The sequence below is a fragment of the Apus apus genome, chromosome 3 (assembly GCF_020740795.1).
Source record: "Apus apus isolate bApuApu2 chromosome 3, bApuApu2.pri.cur, whole genome shotgun sequence".
NCBI lineage: Eukaryota > Metazoa > Chordata > Aves > Apodiformes > Apodidae > Apus > Apus apus.
The window spans coordinates 84803914-84826477 of NC_067284.1; the positions used below are offsets into that span (position 1 = coordinate 84803914).

Below are 22564 nucleotides of genomic sequence, written 5' to 3' on the forward strand. Positions count from 1 at the left end.
CAAGTTGAATCATAAATACAAAAGGCCAAGTTTGGTAATCCCAGCTAAGTTCTACTTGTACAGCTATTTATATAAAGCACAAGGCATGGTCAAAAATCTCAGGATATTCAGCCATGATGGTATTAATAGAACAAAAGAACATGGAGGCTCACTGAATTGTTTTTTCAGTTCTGCCTTCAGATGGACAGTATACAAATAATGTGTGAAATCAGGATAAAGATGTTTCTATTTTGTTCACAGTGTACCTTCATTTGAAAATTGGCACCTGCAGTGGCCTACCAATCAAATGAAATTGCTTCGTAGAGGGCTTGAACACACTTTACCATGACAAGGCAAGTATCTCTCCTTGTCTGGGGATATTCAAAGCCCGCCTGGGTGCAGTCCTGTGTAGCATGCTCTAGGGAATTTAAAGAAATTATCCTTGGTAAAAATGTTTGCATAATAACAAGGAGTCATTTTGCCAAAGAGCTTCTCACAATGACATGTTTTGCAGGGAAAGATGAAGATTATTATCAATGTACAAATGCCATGTGCAAAGGGATAAAGTAATTGCACACCACTTGAAGTCCTCTGCTTGTACACAAGGGTAAACTCCACCACTGCTCTGTCAGTCTGCCAAAGCTGTACTCACTGACTCTTTCTGAGTCCAGGAAAATAAATTAAAAAAAAAAACAAACTGTACAAATCAGATTTTGACCTCATTCACACAATCAAAATTTAAGGCGAATAAGGCACTCTGATTCCAAATATAGGAATATGGAAGAATGGTGGAGATGAGATTTTCGAAGCATTACATTGATTTGCAAAAGTCCAAATAACAAAAAGAAAGCAAAGGAGATTGCAATTTTTACAGGCTACATATTTCAGCAACATACTTTCCTTTATATTAAGATTTTTTTACCAGGTTTTTTAGCAATCTCAAAGAGCATTCTCCTGAGGAACTGTTCCAGCAATAAGAATCAGCTGATATACAAGGACATGTCTCAAGTCCCTTCATATAGGGGGGAGGGAGGGAAGAAAGATCCATTTACAAATTATTTTCTTAAGTCTTTAAAGGATGAGATATTCTAAAACATTCCTTTAAGAACACGCTTACTCAAATACTTTATAAACCTCACAGCAGCTTTTATACTTTCAGATTCGTGGTACAATATGCATATTAATTTTGACATTATCTGCTCACACCATTGCATGCAGTTTATTGCTGGCATTTAAAGGATTCTAACGAGGTAACACCATTGACAGCTTAACCTTTATTAAACTGTTGATACAAGATGATTCTTCTGGCATAAAGTCAGATGAAGACACCACAAAAATTATACAGCTATAAACAAATTACAGATAAACTATTTAAAATAACATCCTCATTATAATTTGGTCTTTTCTTTACAATTAGAGACCAGAAAAACAAGGGGTTTCTGTCACAATATTTTACTAAATTAGCATTTAGATAATACCTGAGGCACTTTTCAAAGACCATTAAAAGCTATGAACAATTAGCTCACTCAAGAGTCAGTATGTTATCAACTGTTACTTACAATGGTATTGCTACTGTTTGCTTTTAAGATCTATCTACGTGGAAGCTTCAAGAGTTTGTAAAACACTAAAATTGGCTCCAAGCTTTCTGTCTGCCTATAGAGACACTTATGCTTCTCTCATACTGTCCATGTACAAAAGATTGTTTCAATATGAATTAATCCTCACAATGTAATTGTAAGGTACGAACTGCCATTTCTCTTTATACAAAGTAGAAACAGATTGTGGCTTGCTTCATCGGAAGAAGTAGCATGAGGTGAACAACCCCATGGGCTCAGTCATCCCATTTCATGTTCTCTCATAATACTACATCTCTAATACTGCTCCAGCACATTGTATTATTTCAATAGTTCTAATTACAATCATCACCATATAGTAATTAAAAAACCTGGTATTATTCAAAGAGAAGAACATATGTTTCTAATCACAAAACACACTAAACACAGAGCAAACATTTTAAAAAAGGACATCTGTTGTACTTCAGTTGTTCTTGATCATGCAGTGTAAAATCTTTGCTGACTTTACAGAAAAATCACATTTGACTTCTGCACCTGGAGTTGCCAAACCACATTAAAGTCAAATTACGTTCTACGAATATCATCACCTGATGGGATAGAAATCCTTGCCCCTGGTTTCAAAAGCCTTCCTAGGGACAGGAGGGTTTTGCAGCTTCCACATCTCACTCTACATCTAGCTGCCCAACTAGAGTATTTGTGCAAGAAATAAAAATAAATAAAAGCAAATTGCTATGACTAAGAGATCTGCAATGCATTCAGAGTCCAAATCCAAGAGCACAGGGCATATCTGAAATACAAGTTACTTGATCAAAAATTAAAAATTAGTAGAGAAACTGGTGGGATGGATGGAAGACTGCTGTTTTCAGTAGGAAAGATTTTCATCTTGGATTCTCTTGTTCCTTCTGGCCAACAGACCATCAAAAGAAAATGTTCACCCACAAGTGACACAATTATTCAGTATCATATCCCAAAATGGGTCCCAGCCATTTCTCCACCTCTGCCACAGACAATTTTTTTCTTCGTGCATAATCTTCAACCTGCAAAGGGATCACAAAACATGATGAAGGTTTGGCAACTCCAGCTTTTATTGTTTACAGAAATTTTTTGAACATCTGTTAATAAGATGATTTTGAATACTGTAACATTACCACAATGGATAGTCCAAGTTACCTGATCTTTACATATCTTGCCAACAGCAAAATATTTGGATTTGGGACTGGAAAAGTAGAGGCCAGAAACTGCAGAAGCAGGTATCATTGCTAGTGATTCAGTTAAACCAATTCCTGGAAAAGATAATAAAATTTTCTTACTCTCTGAATTGATAATAAGCATAAATCCAGAGCCTTTTTTGTTGGGCTGCTTCAGGCAAATTAAAAAACCAAGAAGCTTTCAGATAAACTAAAATCCCTCCAACATTTTCCATTTCTTCTCTATTAAAAAAACACACAGCTTTAAATACACTGCAGACTTTCATTACAGTATTACTAAAGAGTAACTGTACAATTTGAAGGAAAAACTTGAGACAGTTTTGGCAAATAGAATGGGTAACTAGAGGTTCTGAAACACAGGAAAGTATTTTTGGAATTGTGGAAGTAGCAGTGAAATGTCTGACACATAAAATATCAGAGGAAAATGAATGGAATTCAGTAATTTTTTAAGAATCACCATTTCAGGGTTTCTGTGGACCAGGAAATAAACTACTGAATTGTCTTTTTTCCTGTTTATATCTGGAATGTCTTCTTGCAACCATAAAGATGCTAGAATTTTTTTCTGTGTAGCATGTGGCAGAACTCCTTCACCAAAAGCACTGTCAGTATTCTGCAAATTCATCCTTGAATGAGGCAAAATAAAAATGGCAATGGAAAGGGGAAGGCAGCAATTCCCAGAACTGCTTCAGTTCAGTTTTTTTAAGTAGCTCTGCACCACCCAATTTGCTGTTTTGTTGGCATTTCAATCTTTCATTCAGATAAAAACAGTTTAAAAATCTCAGTAAAGCAGACAGAGGTACCTGTTGTTTCCTCAATGTTTGCAAGTTTCCACATGGTGAGTTTTTCTGTATGGTCAGGCTGGCTTGGATATCCAGGGGCAGGGCGAATTCCCTCATATTTAATTCTGCGTAGGTCAGAGAGATCTAGCTGCTCAGTACTACAGTAAGCCCAGAATTCCCTTCGAACTCTTTCATGGAGCTCCTCAGCAAATGCCTCGAGATAGAATGCAAACTTTTTGTTTGGTTGGTTTTTTAATTTGTGCAGACTGATGCAACAGCTACTTGATGAAGACACAAAATGATAGAGATTTTTCCCCCACTCCCATTTTAATTTGGGGGGGGTCACACCTGGGTCAAACATATTCTCATGTGGGTAAAACAAGATTTAAAGATAGCTCTTTTTAAACAGTCTTGGTTTAAAATCTACTTAATTCAAACATCAAAATCCTCATAAAAAGCTCAGAAATGCTTCTGCAGCTGGAAGACATGGCTCAGAAGAGGCCTCACTTCTTAAGACAGTTTCAGTAGAACTTCTTCACTTTGACATTTAATGCAGAGCATAAATTGCAGATATCAGTCAAAGTTTTAGCATAAACTTGAAACACAACCTGTCAAACAAATCTAGTACACAGTCAGAAAATCTGCAAGGAAGCACATGATAAAACCTCATACCTCTGCCAACCGATCACCAAGAGCCTTCACCATTATGATGTTGTATTCATCATCCTGTTTCCTAAATTCATTGCATAACTCATCTACACCAAAGCAGGCCACAGCAAAGAGGCCTAAGTAGTCACAAATGCCAGAATCCAGTGGTGCTATGAAGTCAGAGAGGCAGTAATATGGGTCTGTACAGGCGGAGTCCTTTTCAGCCTAAAGTAACAAAATTAATGCAATAAATCAGAACATATAAAAAATATATTAAATATTAGTGCACTAATAATTTAAAGACCAGTATTAAGAATAGCAGGATTTCTGACAAACACCTAATTAGACTTTTAGCAATGATGGCTTTCTTGTTCTTGAATTAGAAGAAAAACATCTCTCCTACTGGGAGGGTGTTTGGATCACTGAAGAACAAAATATCAAAGGACAGAGATGCTATGCTGAATACATACAGAAAAATGTTTTGCTAGTAAGACTTAACAGGTTATTCTGCAGACAAGCTACAACAAAATAATGAATACTCTTGTGCCAGCCAGCCACCCAGAAAGAGGAGGAATTTTCCATTCCTAGCACTCAGATTCCACCTTTTTTAGCAAAACTGATGGCTGATAGTTCACATCCCATTTACACAAACTGCAGAATTCTTCAGCAACTCCCATTTTAGAGTACCTGTCAGAGTTTATAAACACTTCTAGTTTCTTAAGCTACAAACCATATGCTCACTAACCCAGACAAAACAGCACCCAGGATGTAGGTTTACACTAGCCACAAGCAATACAAACAAAATGCCTTCATCTCTACTGAAAAGTTGAATTCCACGCAAGGTTCAAGTGGGTTTATGCAAACAGGCAATATTCCACTCACTGGATCTTTTCCCAAAATGGGAAAAAAGGAAATAGAAAGAAATGTCTGAATGCCTGCCATAGCACCTAACAACAAGTTTTACAGCTGAAGCATATTCACTGTGGAAACATGACTGCTATTTAAGAAGTGGCACAGCTCTTGTAAATCTACCCAACTTACAGAGACATAAAAGTTACTTTGTGGCTATGAATTAGATGAGGATTCTTCTCCAACTTTTCTTGTTCTATGACAATATTTTAACACTGTTTTCCACTAGTTCCCAGTTGCAGTTTAAAAAAAAAGGAACAGAACACAACATACCCCCCCAAAAAAAACAAAGAAAAAGGGTCAACTGTTCCCTAGTTTCTATAACCCCCTAGGTTACAGAAAGAACCACTGAACTGAAGAAATATCCACTTTCCACACAGGTGAAATCCATCTTAAAGTGAAGATTCTTCTGTAATTATTAGTTAAGGCAAATTCTAAATGCATCTCCAAGTTTTAAACTTACATCGCATCCTTAATAGTGACAATGTCACAGAGAAAACTCTGTGTACTGAAAGTTTTATATATGAAACAGGAGACAATTATTAAAATTATTCTCTTCTGCTTTGCTCTGTTGAAACCTCTTCTAAATTACTACATAAAACAGGTTGGAAAGATGCAAATAAAATACATACAGGCCAGAAGAACATTACCCAAAATTTCACAGAAGCCTTAAATTTGAGGAAAGCCTGAATAAGCCTGGGAATATACAAGACAAAAAGACTAAGGAAAATAATAGCATTCCAATAGTAAAAATCATTACAAGAAGAACATAAAAGCAGAAATTCTTCTTGGGAGAACCCTGGGAAAAGGCCAGAAAAAGAAACTGTAGTAAATGTGATTTACACAGGATATCAAAATGTTTAACTAGGCACTGAGGCCCTGGAACACCCCTGCCTTAAAGACTTGTGAGAACAGTGTATATAAACATAGAATCATAGAATCCTAGGGGTTGGAAGGGACCTCGAAAGATCATCTAGTCCAACCCCCCTGCCAGAGCAGGGTCACCTAGACCACATCACACAGGAAGGCGTCCAGGTGGGTTTTGAATGTCTCCACTGCCATGGATTGTCAAGATACACTAGATCCATCTCCACATAACAGATAATCCACATCCATTAGATATAGTTCCATAATAGATTAAGTTCCAGGGAACTTGAACAGATAAAACTTTCTTAGTACAATTCTGCACTATCAGCACAGGACTGTCCTCATAGAACACTACACTCCAGAAATGTAAGTATTTTTAAAATTTATTTCTGCCATGCATGATGACTGAATATGGGAAGCTGAATCAGAAGGTAGGGTAGAACGAAAGGCAGAGTTATCTTGAAAATGTTCAATATACTAAAAGAAATGCAAATCTAGATAAGTATAATTTGAGCATGAATAAAGATTTCTCTCAATCAGAATTAGCAGTCAAGTAATTCTAAACTGCTTCTTCATATGGGGAATTTTACAAGAAAATTAAGACTTTCAAAAACACTTGTCTCCCATTGAGCTTTATTTTCCAGGTATTTCAATCTTAATTATAAGTGGTTTTAATCTTTAACTTATTCAAGAAGAATTTTTCATCAAAGTAGAATTAAGGCTCATTAGTTTCTCACTTAGCACACAGGATCCATGTGTTGAATTTATACAACATAGTCTTTAGGACATCTTAAATATTAAAATGAAGACAGAAAATGCACTTCATGTCTGAAGATGTCAAATCTACAATGCATTTTGTACAGTTACTACAATGCAAAATACTACAAATATTACAATACAAATACCTGGGTCATCACTAAAAAGATTTTTTTTATTACTGAAAGAAATGGCAAGACAACAGCTGCAGACAGTTTCTAACTATTTTCTGCACAGTTTTTAATAAGGCACTTCTGCTGTATTTTTGCAATTCAGAAAAAATAAAAATCACTTTCTTTAACAAATGCTCTGTCATTGTACCTGTTGCCTCAAGCCATAAAATTTTGCAATTGGTTCCGAAGATCCCACTGCCTCTTCTACAGCATATATATGGATATCATCTTGAACACTTTGAGCTGGCCAGAACCCAATCACACCTCTAGCTTGTAATTTCTTTTCATTAATCAATGTTTTCAGTAGATTTTGAGCATCATTATAAACTCTCTTTGCTTCTTCACCTATTTAAAAAAAAAAAGAAAAAAAAAGGAAAAAAGCGTATCCTTTAGAAAAGGCATGTTTTTCCAGCTGGCTAAACAGGTTTAAGAATTGCTGAAGATTGGTTCATTTTCCACATAATTCTACGGTGACTGCAACAATCTGTCAGCTACAGCAAACAGAGATAGCAGTGAGATTACATCTATAGAGCTGTATTAATGTTTACCTTGAAAAAAACCAAACAACTGAAACATTTCAGGCAGCACCATTCTAGTAGAGGCATAGAACGTAGAGTAAAATCAGCAACAGAGAACCTGTGTGTGCACCTACATCACCAGAGTGCAGCAGATCCGTAACACTGATTTCAGTATCACCCTTGCAGTTTCATCATGGATTTCAAAGCCTACTGAATACTTTCCAAAAGAGACAAGAGCGCTCTTGCCATCTTCCCCCACAACACAGACACAGATACATTTAGTGCTCTGCTGCCAATTTATGTAATTAAAATACCTCCCTGTGTTTTGGCAGGTGAACTGTAAATAAGATGATGGAGCATTTTTCCCTGTTTCTTTTTCAGCCTCACATGCCAAAACAAGTGTTGCTTTGAACAAACTTTCAGTGACACTAGGTTTCCACATATTTTCACTATTCCTATGTATTTCAGAATAGCCAGAATATTCATGCAGCATGCCAGGTCTGTTAGGATTATTTACATGCAGTAAATGCAGTATCAATACTTACCTACAGTTTTATCATTGAAAACTTTAGGGAAACCCCGGTTGGGATACTTTCCCCTAAGTTGCCAGACATCAAAGAAAGGCTTCCAGTCAATGTATTCTACCAGCCTCTTCAGGTCATAATCTTCAAAGACTTTTGTGCCGATGAATTTCGGTTTGACTGTAGGAATTAAAAGTACAAACTGATATGATTAAAATAATTTAATATTGCTTTTATATGTGCAGCAGAACTGATGCTCACCAGCCTCCACCACGGCAAATGACCTCTTCCAAAGTAATGAGAATTCTCACCCTCATACTGCTTCCAAGTCATACCATACTCTACAGTTAAAATGCGATTTAAACAAAGGACTAAACGCATTCAGAACTTGAAACAGGATGTAAGGCTTTTTGTTCTTTCATAAATCAACACTTATTAGCTGTTGGACTTCAGAACTTATTTCATTGGCCAAAACAGAAGACCAAAAAGATATACACAACTTATCAATACCTAACATACGGTCATATACCTTTCATATTTACAAATCCTACTTTCAATACAGACATATTATGTGTTATGCTATTGTAGAATAGTTCTGTAAATTAGTATCTAATTTATAAAAACTTTTGCAACCACCACACACTTATTCAGATGCACGTGCACAAATGAAAATGTGGGATGGATCATGTTATGATGTAACCAAAAGCTTTTCACTTGTTTTGTCAGTATTTCATAACACAATTTTTATTAAGACGAGCTATTGAAAATTAGCATCTTGTTGCATCTAGCAGATAAAATGACAGAAAGTAGTGAAGTGTCAATGTTGCTGCAGGATGCAACTTCTTGTGGAATGCTGTTTGTACTTCCATTCTCTAATTTAAAAAAAAATAATTATAATCAAAACATTGGTACAGAAGCTGATGGTGGAAGGGTAGGAAAAAGTGTAAGGAGGAATTTGATATAAATGCCATGTCACAATGTGTGTTCCCTTAACATGGTATAGGTAGCTTTGCAATATAATGAGCCAGTCCAAAATTATTTTGCAAAGCAGGCATTAGACTTATCTTTGATTATATGATGTTATGAGTAACTAACTCACTATTTTAGGGGTTTTTTCCATTTCTTTAATTAACTATTAACTTATATTTTAAATACATTGTGAAAAAAAAAGCGCAAGCAGGACACTCAAATTTATGCAAAAACAATCCCCTTCTGCTGTGACAGATACCGACTTACTCCAGTTGTTACTCAACTGAAGTGTAATGAAGCATAATCTAATTTAAAAATATTATATAAGCACAACAACAATAAACAACATTTAAACTGACCTGGTTTATGGCCTGATAACCAGTCATTATGGAAACCTTTTCTTCTAGCTTGCTGTAACGACAAGTATCTTCTTTCCTATATGGATATAAACAGTAATTTCACAAAGCCAGCCATCTTTCAGACAAATAAACTCTAACTGTTGGCTTGATGGTAGCATTTTACTCAAAATGGTTTTCATGACATATCTGACAACAGACCATTCAGCTCCATTAACTCCCAGTTGACATCTGTAGAGTCAGATTATACCATGACCAGACCACTATTTTTTCCTGTATACCTCTAATGAAACTGGCCTACAAGATTTCTAGTTCCTCTGAACTACACCAGAAGTTCCTTTACTACTTCAAATGACATGAAAATACAGGTACAGCAAGATATTCTCCTACTGCCTGCAAAAAGCTTAGGATGGCAGTGACACCACCACCAGTGACTACAGTATGCCTCTGGGCAAATTACTGGCTTTTCTGAAAGGCACAAGATATTTATAGCAACTTATTAATTCACTGCTGACCTCTGCCTAAAGGAGAGAGCTACAGTCACTGAACTCAGCTTAGTGGACTGGCTCCCTCTGTGAACACAGTCTTAAACCTAGTCAAACCAAATGTTCTCAGCAGTAGACCTCAATCTTTATCTTTCTTTATCAAGAGCCCAGATAAGAGCCAGATAACCTTCAGCTTGCTTCTGTGTTTATTTACAAAGATGGGCTCAAAGGAGTTATATGTTATTTGTTCCCTATTGTTAATTTGTAGAGTCCATCTCCACTGTTCATTGCTTCCTTCACTTTCCTAAAACGGCAGCCTCAGCTGTCTACTTTAAGATTGCTCAGATCCCTAACCTAAACAATATGAACACATTAGAAAAGCATTGTGCTGTAAAATACTCATTATAGTGTGGCTTAATACCTGCAAAAGCAACCAGTGCCATTTTAGTTACCCCAGTGTAGCTCCCCATTTCCAGCTACTGCTCCAGGAGCACACTGGTCTCCTGTAGGCTGGCTGGTTAAATCAACATGACTGCCAGCTCCATGGAGATGTCCTAGATACCACTGATTGCCCATTGAGGATAATCATGAATTTGACAAGCATATGCTAGTCTCACACAGAATTTTCCCGTATAGGTTAGAAAATCTGGTTTCATAAGCACTCCTGAAGTTTTCAATTAATTTTACTGCATGCTTTGAATCAGCACAAATATACTTGAAGGTCTTCATAAGGAGCTAAAACTAAGAGTAATAAGGCAAGTGCCAACCACTTCAAACAAGAAAAGCTAAAGCTATTATACTTGTACCTTTAGAGACTCATAGTGTTCTTGTCTAATTTCTTCATATTCCTCTAATATTTCTTCAAAGAAATCATCCTTTACATTTTCATCTAAGAGCTGGGAGCACTGGAAAAACGGAAAGAGAATGCACTAAGTACATATGGTAACATACCATGTTGTAAGGACAGAATATGATCTTTAGACTATGTTATGTGTCTTTCAGACTCTTGTCTCCAATTACGCTTGACAACACTAAACTAAGCCTTACCAATAATTTGAAAGCTGGGTTCAAACGTATTTTAAGAATATGATTATTACTGGTAGTACTGCCCTACTGTACAGGTAACATTAGCAGAGCCAAGTCTGGCTCTGGAAAGACTGCAAGACTTTAGGGACTGAACTGTCATAGAAACAACACACAGCTTGGCCTGCTTCTTTCCAGCCAGCATTTGCCAGTTAAGACTACCCATTTTTCTGATAGAAAGAGCATCCATCTCAGCAATCTCCAACTTCATAGTTACTAATGTTGCCACATCACTAACTTCAGAAATATATCCAAATTAGAATAACAGATGATAACTAACCCCATCATTCTTCACTATAAAACATCTCAAAATTACAGTCAAGGACTCAGAGTGAATATTTCACCCTCACTAGAGAAACGGGCATTTAAATAAAGGTATCCAGTGACAATAACTGACAGAAGTCAGATGAGATAACCACATGGCAGCAAAAGATAACTGAAGCAACAGTAGTTTAGAAACCAGTCTCTGCCACGCCTCTTTGGTTTTCCTGCCACAATGTTAAGCCTTAGAGGAAAGGATGAGAGGCACAACATAAAAAAACAGGGCATACAGTTTTGCATGGACAAGAAACTATAATTTAGAACTTACAACCACAACACTCTTGGATGCATCCAGGACATGAATTACAGGCGCACTATATCGTGGGGCAATTTTAACAGCTGTGTGTGTTCTTAAATGAAAAAGAAAAAGAGTGAGTATTTCACACCTGGGGAAAATAAAAATAAAAATTAAAAAAAACCCACCAAAATAAATACTGACTTAATGTATAGACCAGAACTTCAAAAGAAGCAGTTCTTCCATCTGCTATGCATGGATGATTAAACACAGAATTTAATAATAGGTACATAAACACTTTTCTTCAAAGAGTATCAGAATGCTTCATAATGTGCCATTCACATGCCCTCACTGTCTTGCCAGCTGACTAAAAATCAGCAACTCATTAGTCTGAGTCTCAGAAAATTTCAGCAAGAATGTTCCAAACTAAGCCTACCAAAAACTGTTTATTCTTAAACCGTTTTGCTCATCTTATATTTTGCCCACCCACATGCTAGTTTCTGGGTCTATGGATTAGAATACCTTGTTTCAGTCATGATCATTATATTCTACAATGCTCTACTTCAAAACCAGAGGCATAAGCTTCCTACTCACCTGAAGAAGGAATTCAGTCAGTGGTCAACAAATACTACAAACTTACACCTGCTTGATCAGTCAAGTCACTCACATAAAAACCTCTCAATTCATCCCTTTATTCAGGATTTACTCATGCTCCAGTCCTCATGGAAATACTTCAGTGTATATTGAAGAATCACTTCTATATTCTAGCATTTTGTTGATCAAATTAAAGTTTGGAATCCTAAACTGAGGCCTAGCCTATCACATGAAATGCAGCTGGTTACTCCTGTTGCTCCAAGAATCCTGGCAAATCGTGCAAGAAAGGGCAGGAACCATGACCTCGCAGGCCAAAGCTCAGTTATCTTTCTTGAATGCTCATGTCAAACGTAAGTTTTTAAATTAATTTAAATCAGAACCCAGGAAGCAAATACAGGGTCTCATTTTTCTTAAAGTTCTGTCAAATATTTAAAGTACTTGGACACAGAGGTTACTGATGACTGTGCAACACAGTTGTGTAACCAACTGTCCAAGATTTTCTTAATTTGCTTCTAGGTGATACACCTTCAATCTTGACAGCTCTATTTTTTAGAAAAATATTTATCTTTTATTTTTACAGGAACAAAGGAAACATCAGTGCATAGACTTACAATGGCACTGGATCAACTCGTACATACTTATTTTTATGTATTTTTTTTAAAAAAAAAAACATTACCATAACAAAACTGTCACCATTATTTGTCAACATGTGAATTTACCAAAGCAGTCTAGTAAGAATGGAAATGTCATTATTATTGTAAGTCACAAAGACACTCTATTATGTAGATTCTGTAGGCAAAATCAAGCTTCTCTCTTTCAAACTAACCTCACTTTCCACCCTTCCAAGTACTCGTCTCCTTATTTCAGGTGACAACATCTACTTATTACAAAGAGAAAGTATAGATGGTTCTTCATTAGCAATCTCTGACACGTACATAACCTTCCAGAATACACACATGAGGCTAAACTTCAGATTGTGGCAGTAAAATTACATATATATTAACAATCCAGTCTTCCATAAAGAATACGTTTACTTGACATATATTTTACAGAAATTGCATGTATCTGGGCATATGCATAAGTACATGCTTATAAACAGTTCACATGAATAACATTACTATTTATGTATACAAAATTACACATATATTCTTCAATAATTTTCACTGAAGGATAAAAGTAGTGCTGCCTTGCTGTGGGCTACATTAATCTCTGTGAATAAATTATACAAAATTGTTTGATGCTGGTTATTTGACATCAGTTACTAGGCCACAATGCCCTGTATGGAAACACTAAAAGAATATGAAGAATCCTAAGACCTTCACTTAGAATAAAAAGGCTCTTTTTTTCCCCTTTTTCTTTTTTAAAGAAAAAAAACTCCATGCTTGTGCTCAGTATCAAAGCCAGAAGAAAAGAGACTCTCATGAAGAAAGAGAAAAATGACATACACTTAACCTTGAATGATAACTACAGGACCAATAAAGACAGGTAGTGATCCTACTCATCACTGTCTGTCAAATTACGGGATGATTTGCTAAGGCCAAAACTACGGAATATACTGAGCTAATGGTTCTGCTAGAATACATGCTGCTCTGATAAAGAAAGCAACACTGCTAACAGCTTCTAGTTATGCAAGAAATTACCTCAGCAGTCTTCTGAACTGTCACCTATTCAAGCATACTGTACATAAACCAGTTAGCAAAGCGTGACCCAAGGCTGTTACACATGCCCAGAACACATTTGTGGTAACATTAATACTAGGTGTCAGTGAGCCGTCAACACTGGTCTTCAGAACATCATAGCAGCTGTATTATTTCAATTGACAGATCTGAGAGAACAAGATCTCATCAGAAAAGCTCAATCTATCAAAAGCAAAATAATAACTACTTTAGGGTGAACAGCTTGAATTTATCATCTCTCAGCCTGCTTGAATAGGACAGGGCTCTCAAACCAACCAGCACAGTGCTGAATGGTGATCCAGAAAAACACATTAACTTTCTTAAAGATAATAGGCTCCCTGATGTCAACATGACCATTTATAATCTCAAAATCCTGCATTTTCAGAATGCTTTGGTGAACAAACCAGAGTATTTTAACTCCTTAGAAGAACAGAACATTATTTGTATCACAGAATCACAAAATCGTCACGGTTGGAAAAGACCTCTAAGACCATCAAGTCCAACCATCGAGAACCCATACTAGTTCATGTCTGTCACGTGCATTTTGAACTAAGCATTTTGAGACAAGAGCTCCAAATTCTTCTTACATTTGAATAAGAACTCAATGCTGCTGCTGTGGCCCCCAAGGAAATTATGCTACTGCAGTTAAATATGCTTGTATTTGCATATATGTGTGAATTTTTAAAAGGAAATGTAATGCTTCCACATACAATATACACTTGCAAAATACGTAACACAAAAATGAAATATTTAAGATGTCCACTATTTGTTGTGTACTAATTACACTTTACCTCTATATTCTAGGACTGCTGATATAAGAAGTAACATTCAGTCTTAACTACACACATACTAGCATCTGTGTTGGGGGAAAATGAGGGTAAGACAGAGCAAAATAGCTATAAATTTTCTTTTTCCCTTATTTTTCATAAACATCCCCCATCTTCCCAACTGAGACATCTTACTTAGAAGTAGTTGCTCCTCCAATCAGCAAAGGAATCTTTATTGCCAATCTCTCCATTTCCTTGGCGACAAAAATCATTTCATCCAAAGAAGGGGTGATGAGACCAGATAGGCCAATTATATCTAGTGCAAATTTATAAACACACATACAAAAAAGGTTTAGCAAATCCACTGTAGAAAGACACAGAAATTATTACAGAAAGTCTATCTTTCACATGTCAGATAGCTTCCTGTGTCAGCTAGAAAACAGTGAGATAAAAAGCAGGGTAGTTGCTAGTCTAGAAGCAAGACAGACCTAACTATGAAGTGAAAGCTTTCCAATAATTAAAATGATTCCAAATCCCCAGTTTAGGATATTTCTCGAACAGTCTTTACAGCTGCTGAACATCTACTGCTGTAGTTTCAGCAAGAAATACGTAAGTACTTCTGATTAGCAAGCTTCAAACCTCAGAATTTTGGAACTGAGGAGGAAAATAAAATAATTACAAGCTCTGCTCTTATAAACAGCAAACACTTTCAAACTTCACCACCTATGATCCACACATTTCATCTTTTCCAAGATGCAACAGACTGTTTCAAAGCAATTGTAACTTGTTCCAGAAAATTCATTATTTATTAGAACAATTCAGTCCTCATTTCACTCTCACTGATCTGGCAGGCTGAATGCCAAGTTCTTTTACTGATTTAAGACCCAACAAGAAGTTATTCAAGCTTTCCAAGTCTCCATTTATCCATGTGTAAAACAAACACTAAAACATCTCTCTTGGAGTTGTCCTTTTGATACAGGTTTTCAGTTTCCCTGCTAAGTTTCACAGAAGTGATAAATACTAAATAGTAACTATTGTTAATGCAAAAGTTCTGATTTATCTGAAGACAGTCTGACCAAATCATAGAGAGCACAGGAATGTAATGTATAACAATTTAAAAAATGCAAGTGGGGTTTAAAATAAAACAATTCAGGAGTACTAATGAAATCTCTCTATACCTGCTTTGTTCTCAACAGCAGCTCTCAATATCTTATCACATGGAGTCATGACTCCTAAATCAATAACTCTGTGAACAGAAGTGAAATGACAAAAGATTCTTCAAAAACAGGTCAAATTTCTGCTAAAGGGCAAATAAATTGCTCCTACTGTAAATGACCAACCTAAAATTGAAGTTTACAATCTAGATTTTGTTTCTTTCTTTCATTTAAGACCTCTGTTGGGAATTTTAATATAGGAAATACCTCCGGGTCTGGCAAAACTTTCAGGACATCAGAGTTCCGGATAATACAGTAGATAAGAAAATTCAAGTGTAAGAGGCTTTTTTAAAAAACAAGAATTTTTTCATGTTTGTACTCAGTCTGGCTGAGATGGAGTTAACTTTCTTCACAGCAGGCGGTATGGTGCTGTGTTCTAGATTTGTAAGCAAAACAATGCTGATAACATACACATGTTTTAACTACTGATGAACAGTGTCCAGCATGAAGGCCTTCTGTTTCTCACTCTTACCCTCCAGGGAACAGAATGGAGGGTGCACAAGAGGTTGGGAATAGACAAAACCAGACAGATGACCCAAACTATCCAAACATTCCATGGTGTATGGTGTCATGCTCAGCAATAAAAAGGGAGAGGCAGGGGTTTAGCGAGAGTTCACCATCTTTCCTCAGGAACTGGCTAGGCATCAGGCTTCCCATGAGGTAGTGACTTGCTTTGGATTCCTTTCTTTCTTCTTCCATTTCTCCTTCACTTATTCAACATTTCTTACCCCCACCCACAATTTTTCTTGATTTTATCCTTCCTTTTTTCCCCAACCCACTGAGGCTCGCTGTTTAGAAACAAGTGAATAATTGCATGATTCTTAGCCGCCTACCAGGGTTAACCAACAGCAGTGGCATTTATGAAGTTGTTTGGCAGTACAAAGAGGCTTTGTGGACGTCGTATCTTAGGTCAGGATAAGATAAATGTCATTAAGTGGGGTTTTTTTGGCTTACTAAAGCATATATTTTATAAAATGAGACACTGCACTTCCCTCAGTAGCATTTTATTCAAATTAACCATTTTTTTAAGCCTGCTAGTTTCATACAGCCTCTGTCGTACTGACAGAAACACTGTGGCTTCAGTTCAATAGGTCTAAAGCTCAAGAAAGTCTGAAATCAACTGACAGAATTTCAAGCAATACTGAAACAGAATATGCTGCCTTTACACTGCTATGGGCTTCAACTCTGTGTTTTAAAATAGAGATGTAATTTTGACTCCTTTTAGAGCAAATTACAGCCCCAAGTCAAAAACAAAACTAAAGTAATGAATGGTATGACAGAGTCCAGTACAGATTCAGCTATGCTCAATATTTGACAGACACTTGACAAGGGCTCTGATGTAAATGTGACCATTCAGTCCAACACTGTCTCCAAACTTGCTGCATGTAAACAGACCTTGAAAGAGTTGGCTTTTCTGGAAGTTCTGTCTTCTGAAGCTCAGAAACAGGATGAGAATCTAATTTCTTATTTAACAAAAACATACCCCAGTGAGTTTTTTAAAACCTCATAGCTAACAGCTTGAAAAATATATTAAAAGAGTAATTTGAATCTTACAAGACTTGCTTTTTCCCAAGACAATACACAGTCCACACATACTCTTGCTTACTAGAATTGTTTTATCTGATTTCTTCAGACATCATACTTATATGTATAATACATTATACTTATTATATTTAATACTAAAAAAAATTCAAAAAATTGATGCTTCCATCTACATTTCAGTTGATGTTAAACTGTGTTCACCTCAGATGCCAATTTATTAGGAAAAATAAGTACTGAAGGAGAAGGCTCTATTCCCACCTGCCTCCCCATTAGTAACGACTCGTATGATCTGTTCCCAACCACAACTTGGAGAACAGAACACATTTCCAAAGAACTGCCCACCCCTCTTATCACCACAGCTGTAGCTAGCCTAACATATTAAGTAGCAAGCCATATACAGCTGTGTTCTGAGCTACCTAATGGTTGCCTCTTTACCTGAAGTTGTTGCAGCCCAGAACGACTCCCACGATGTTCTTGCCAATATCATGTACGTCTCCTTTCACAGTAGCTAGTACTATTGTACCGTGATAAGGATCCTGAAAGTTGAATGAAAAACACAGGAGTTAAATGACTTGGAAGCCTCAGTATGTTTGCACAGACCTTCAACAGTGTAATCCCAATCCATGATCAAGGCTCCTATTGTAGTACAAGCAATTGATAAGTGTAGTAGAGCTAATGCAGTCAATATTAAAAACAGTTTTAAATGATCCAGGTAATAAAAACTTGGACAATAATTATTATTTCAAATTGCATGCATATTATTAAAAAACCTGTGCTTAAAAAAAACAAAATAGCAGATAAAAAAATTCAGATCTGGATAGCATTTTGTGCAGTGCAATAACTGAACTCCTAAGGTAACTCTGCTCCAAATATAAACCTCCTCAAAAAAAAGTTTAAATAGATTAAACATTTAGAACAAAAGCGTATGAACATTCATAATTACATGCCTCCTTGTGCACCAGGAACAATCTTTCAATGCAATGTTGAGAAGAATGAAAGGAATTAGCAAAAGCAGAAGAGATTAACTTTATGCAACACAAACAGCAAGGGAGATTATTTCAGTGCAGTGATCAAGCTACTTCAGATTAACCAAGCAAAGCAAGCAGGCTGGGAAAATTATCTCCTTGAAGAAGGGAAGCTTTTGGTCCTAAACTAGACAGCATTCAGCCCTTACAAAGGGGTCCTACCAGCTGGAACTTCCCATAGCAATTCTCCACCAGGACACAGGCTTTTGTGATACATTTTTAGTTGTATAATCAGTGTTGTCATTTGGAGGCTATGACAGTGCTGTACCTGAGCTGGTACAGGATCAGGTGCCAGTAAGAGACTACTAAAACTGCACAGAATTTAAATAAAGTGAAAACCTGAGCATATTCTATTTGAAACTACAAATAATTTTTCTGGCCAGTATCTCATGTCCTTTGCAGATGGCTAACTGGAGGGTTAGATCCTTCTATGGAGCATGTTAGATTTCTGGACAGTATCAAGTAGGTCTCTCCTTCATGAATCTACATTGTCTTCTGTAGTTGCAATTTTCCAGGGGGAAAAAACATAAAATATTACCAAGAGTAATTTCCCACAGTCCTAATACATTTGTTGAATAAAATCCCACGGTCCCCAATAATGCTGCTTTTCACAAAAATCTATTATCCTGCCAGTGCTCTTGTTTTACAGTAGACTGGGGAAGAGAGAAGGCAAATTGGAGGTCTCTAAGTCAGCCATTTTGGTTCATCAGTAAAAAAAATTGCAGCTGAAAATATACTGCTGGAATGTAAGAGAAATCTGGAGAAAGAGATTAATCAAGGACTGGGGGAAGTTAAAAAAAAAAAAAGTGTTGCCTATATGAATCATACCAAATAACAACTGATGATTTAACAAGTGGTATTGCACATAAGAAGAAGAAATATCTATGCTGGGCAGCAAACAACACAGGTCAGGGCAAATGCTATTTAAATAAACCCTCTTTAGGGCACACTGTGATTTCAATTGTCTCAAGCAAGGAGACCCTCAAGTTCTGGGCACACATGCTATGGGCTTCTTTTTTTAAATCTTGATGGAGATTCACAGCTGTCTTTCCTCAAATATAACTATCGATGCTTTGCATTTCCTGGCAATCTGTGACTAAAACTGTCAAGGAGGTTAAAATAGCCTGAGTAACATCAGACAGATTAGCTACCAGACTCTGCAAATAATTTTCCTTCAAGTCAACATCAGACTTTGGTGGTAGATCCAGCAGATTTTTCCTCTCTCAGCAACTCTCTATACAGTGACTTTTTTTTTAAGAGGAAGGCACTACAGCCCTTACCCAGCAGTCAGTAGAGGAAGCAGGAGGATAGAAGCCCTACTTTTTCCCTTCTGCTCCCCTCAGCACACAGGGTATCTCACAATCTCTTCAGAGTGCTTGCTACATTTTTAAGAAGCTCTCAAATTCCACTTCAATTATTTTTAGCAAAATAATTAAGTGCCAGAGGGTTCACAGTAGATCCTAATACAGTGCTCATGGAAGCAATGGGGTAATGATTTTCAGCGACTTCAAACAGCACCAAAATAAACCAGAAGGTGCCAAATACCAGCATTACCATCTGAATTAAAATAAAAAAGAACAGCACAAGCAGGAGAGAGATGACACATAGAAAGGTGACTCATGACAGTCAGAGAACAGATCTGCTTGAGGTAGTGAGGAGAAGACACCTTCTTCCCATCCAAAAAGAGCAGGGGGAGACGAGGCATTCTCCTTCTTCTATTAAGATTAGTCAGGTTTGATTATCAGGGCATTTTTCTCTCTAAATCATTTACTCCATTCATTACATTTATGCTGGACACACAACAGATCCACAGCAAATGGAAAGATTGAGCATAAGAAGATTGAAAAGGAAGAATTAGGAACCATTCAAAAATCCACAGAAGGGAAACCAAAGGGAATACACAAATATCACAGTTTAGAGAAATTTGACTACTCTTACTTGTTTTGTTTGTTTTGTGTTAAATACCAGATTCTAATAATAGCTATTGTCTCTGAGAACTCATGAAGACAAAGTAAGGTTCCACAGGAGTAAAGAAAAATAAATGTACATCAAACCTAAATTTGATAGACAAAGAAAAGAAAAATATTTAACAACCAAAACTGTAAGCACCTATAAATTTAGTATAAAATTACATTACATTATAAATTTAGTATAAAACAGCAGACGAGTATTTAAAAGGGTATTTTGTCCAATTAATCTGAACTCTCTTTTCTACCAAACAATCTTTTCAGTATAAAGAAACAAGGGACATCCTCTGTCTTCATTTTCCAGTGATCCTTTCACATATTCCATTAAACAAATTTGAAAAAATTACTTCCAGTACATGCAGAGTACATGATAAAACTGTTCTCAGGCATCACCAACTGTTGGCTGTGAAACAGAAAATGCTTTAGAGGAGAGGCCCACAAGGATCTGAAAATCACTGGATATTTTCAATTACATGTATTTTCTATAGTACATAAAAAGTAGTCTTTAGAAACTAGTGGAAAAACACACATATGAAAAGACAACCATATTCAGACCCTGTTTTTATAAGCACTTGTACCCTGCAAATAATTCATGGTAACACATGCAATGAGCATTCTGTTCTATGAACATGCAAAAAGGAATTCCAAAGTTCACTGAGGATAGAAGGAGTAGAAGCAAGCAGCAAAATTTGCCATAAAGTTAGAAGTACCATAAATAAGTAACACTAGAATTAAATGCCTACAAAACCACAAGAAGTAAATAACACTGGTATAAGGGACCTAAAAAGGCTTACGGCATCCATCGGGAAACTTCTAACAACAGTTTGGACACACACAAAGCACAGTTACACAAAATCTGCACTGTAATTTCAGACCTACTTAAATTATGCCAAGATAGTCAGTTTCCATATGACTGCATCAACTCTGCAGCATGAAAGCTGAATAAATGTAATTAGCGAAAAATAATTTCAATTTTTGTCATGAAGTGCTTTGAAAGAGTTACAACACAAAGAACCATGTCTTGCCTCTTCCTCTGTGCTGCCTTTTTCAGCTCTCCTTTCCTCTCTTTCTTTTTCCATAAAGGGAATAAGGTGGCCAACTGCTTTCTTCATAACTCGAGCAGACTTTATCACCTGCACAGGTAAAAGGGGGATGGGAATTAGCAATAAAGATCAGGTATAGGAATAGCCTTTAATTTCTCATAGTTTTCTTTTGTATCCATTCAAACAATACACTTAGTTGCATTATAAACTTCATTTGCAAATCCAGATTCCAGCTTTGCAGAGCATTCTGTAGTAGCAGGCTGGCCCTACTGGACTACAGATGACAGCTGCTTTGCTAGTGCAACTTCTTGCACCACTCACAACAGAAGCAGAAGCACTACAGCACTACAAACAGGCCTAGATTTCAGAGGTGTTAAACACAGCAATTTTTATAGGGCTCTTTTTTCTCCCTTCCTCTAAACACTGCATTTCAATGAAGCAAAAACACTGAGGAAGAAACAAAACAAACATGTAAAACTCCATAAAGAAAGCCAAGTTCCAAAGTAAAGGAAAAATAGGACTGAACCTGAATTTTTACAATTCACATGCTGTATCTGAAAAAACAGCCAGCATAGAATGTTTTGGCTATGGTTTACAATGCTAGTTTTTGCAAAATAGGAAAATATATGGAATTATTTTCTCATTACCTGAGGCAGAAACATCTTTCCAGCACCAAAAAGATCACCAACTATTTTCATGCCATTCATCAAAGGCCCTTCAATTACATTTAGAGGTCTAGGATATTTTTCCTGATTTAATCTTGCTTCTTCTGTATCTGCAGTGACATACTTCTCGATTCCCTGGGGAAAAAAAAATTGAGAAGCTTTTATCTTGCTAGAAATACAGCTTTTATTTACTTGCCTTCTCCCCCCAAAAAATTACAATGAAAGTACAGATACTTTAGATACCGCAAGTCTTTTAGAATACCTCCAATGTATATTTAAAATAGTGGGGGTTTTTAAACAAAACACTGTAGCTCCTAGGGTTAAATATCTTCAGCATATAAAGCTGTTCAAAAGAAGACTCCCCAGTATTAACAGGCTTGTTTTTCTTATCTGTATAATAAGAACAAACAAACATTCAAAGATTGATTCCTCAGCACAAAAGCCATTCAGTGCACTGCTAGTAAAGGACAAAAAAACCCTCTAGAAAGTTAAAGCAACACACTAGAAAGTAAAAGCAATACATGAGAAAGTAAAAGCAGGATGTTACTACCAATAGCAGCAGAATAGAATATTAAGGGTCAAAGACTTCTACTTGTGAAGTTTGAAGACAAATCACCACCTTTTTCTCTGAAGTTCATTAAATATATTAATTATATATATTATTCCTCGTTATTTAATAGCTTTTTAGTT

The 22564-nt window shown here is 36.4% G+C and overlaps 1 protein-coding gene across 11 annotated transcripts in view; it reads right to left on the reverse strand.

Moving 5' to 3' along the window:
• Positions 1–1101: 1101 nt before the first annotated feature.
• The window catches only part of MTR (5-methyltetrahydrofolate-homocysteine methyltransferase), a 57983-nt gene continuing 36520 nt past the window's right edge, over positions 1102–22564 (reverse strand). For 8 of the 11 annotated variants that reach the window (XM_051613860.1, XM_051613863.1, XM_051613862.1 and 5 more), the window contains 14 exons: positions 21857–22009; positions 21192–21299; positions 17610–17710; positions 15597–15664; positions 14614–14734; positions 11415–11496; positions 10549–10647; positions 9261–9336; positions 7957–8112; positions 7042–7238; positions 4213–4413; positions 3562–3754; positions 2724–2836; positions 1102–2590 (listed from right to left, as the gene is read on the reverse strand). In XM_051613860.1, the coding sequence (XP_051469820.1) occupies positions 2504–2590; positions 2724–2836; positions 3562–3754; positions 4213–4413; positions 7042–7238; positions 7957–8112; positions 9261–9336; positions 10549–10647; positions 11415–11496; positions 14614–14734; positions 15597–15664; positions 17610–17710; positions 21192–21299; positions 21857–22009 (1755 nt within the window). In that variant the 3' untranslated portion in view covers positions 1102–2503. Of the gene's footprint in view, positions 2591–2723; positions 2837–3561; positions 3755–4212; positions 4414–7041; positions 7239–7956; positions 8113–9260; positions 9337–10547; positions 10648–11414; positions 11497–14613; positions 14735–15596; positions 15665–16986; positions 17096–17609; positions 17711–21191; positions 21300–21856; positions 22010–22564 lie in introns of those variants that run through there. The other 3 variants (XM_051613868.1, XM_051613870.1, XM_051613871.1) reach the window with 3 other exon arrangements.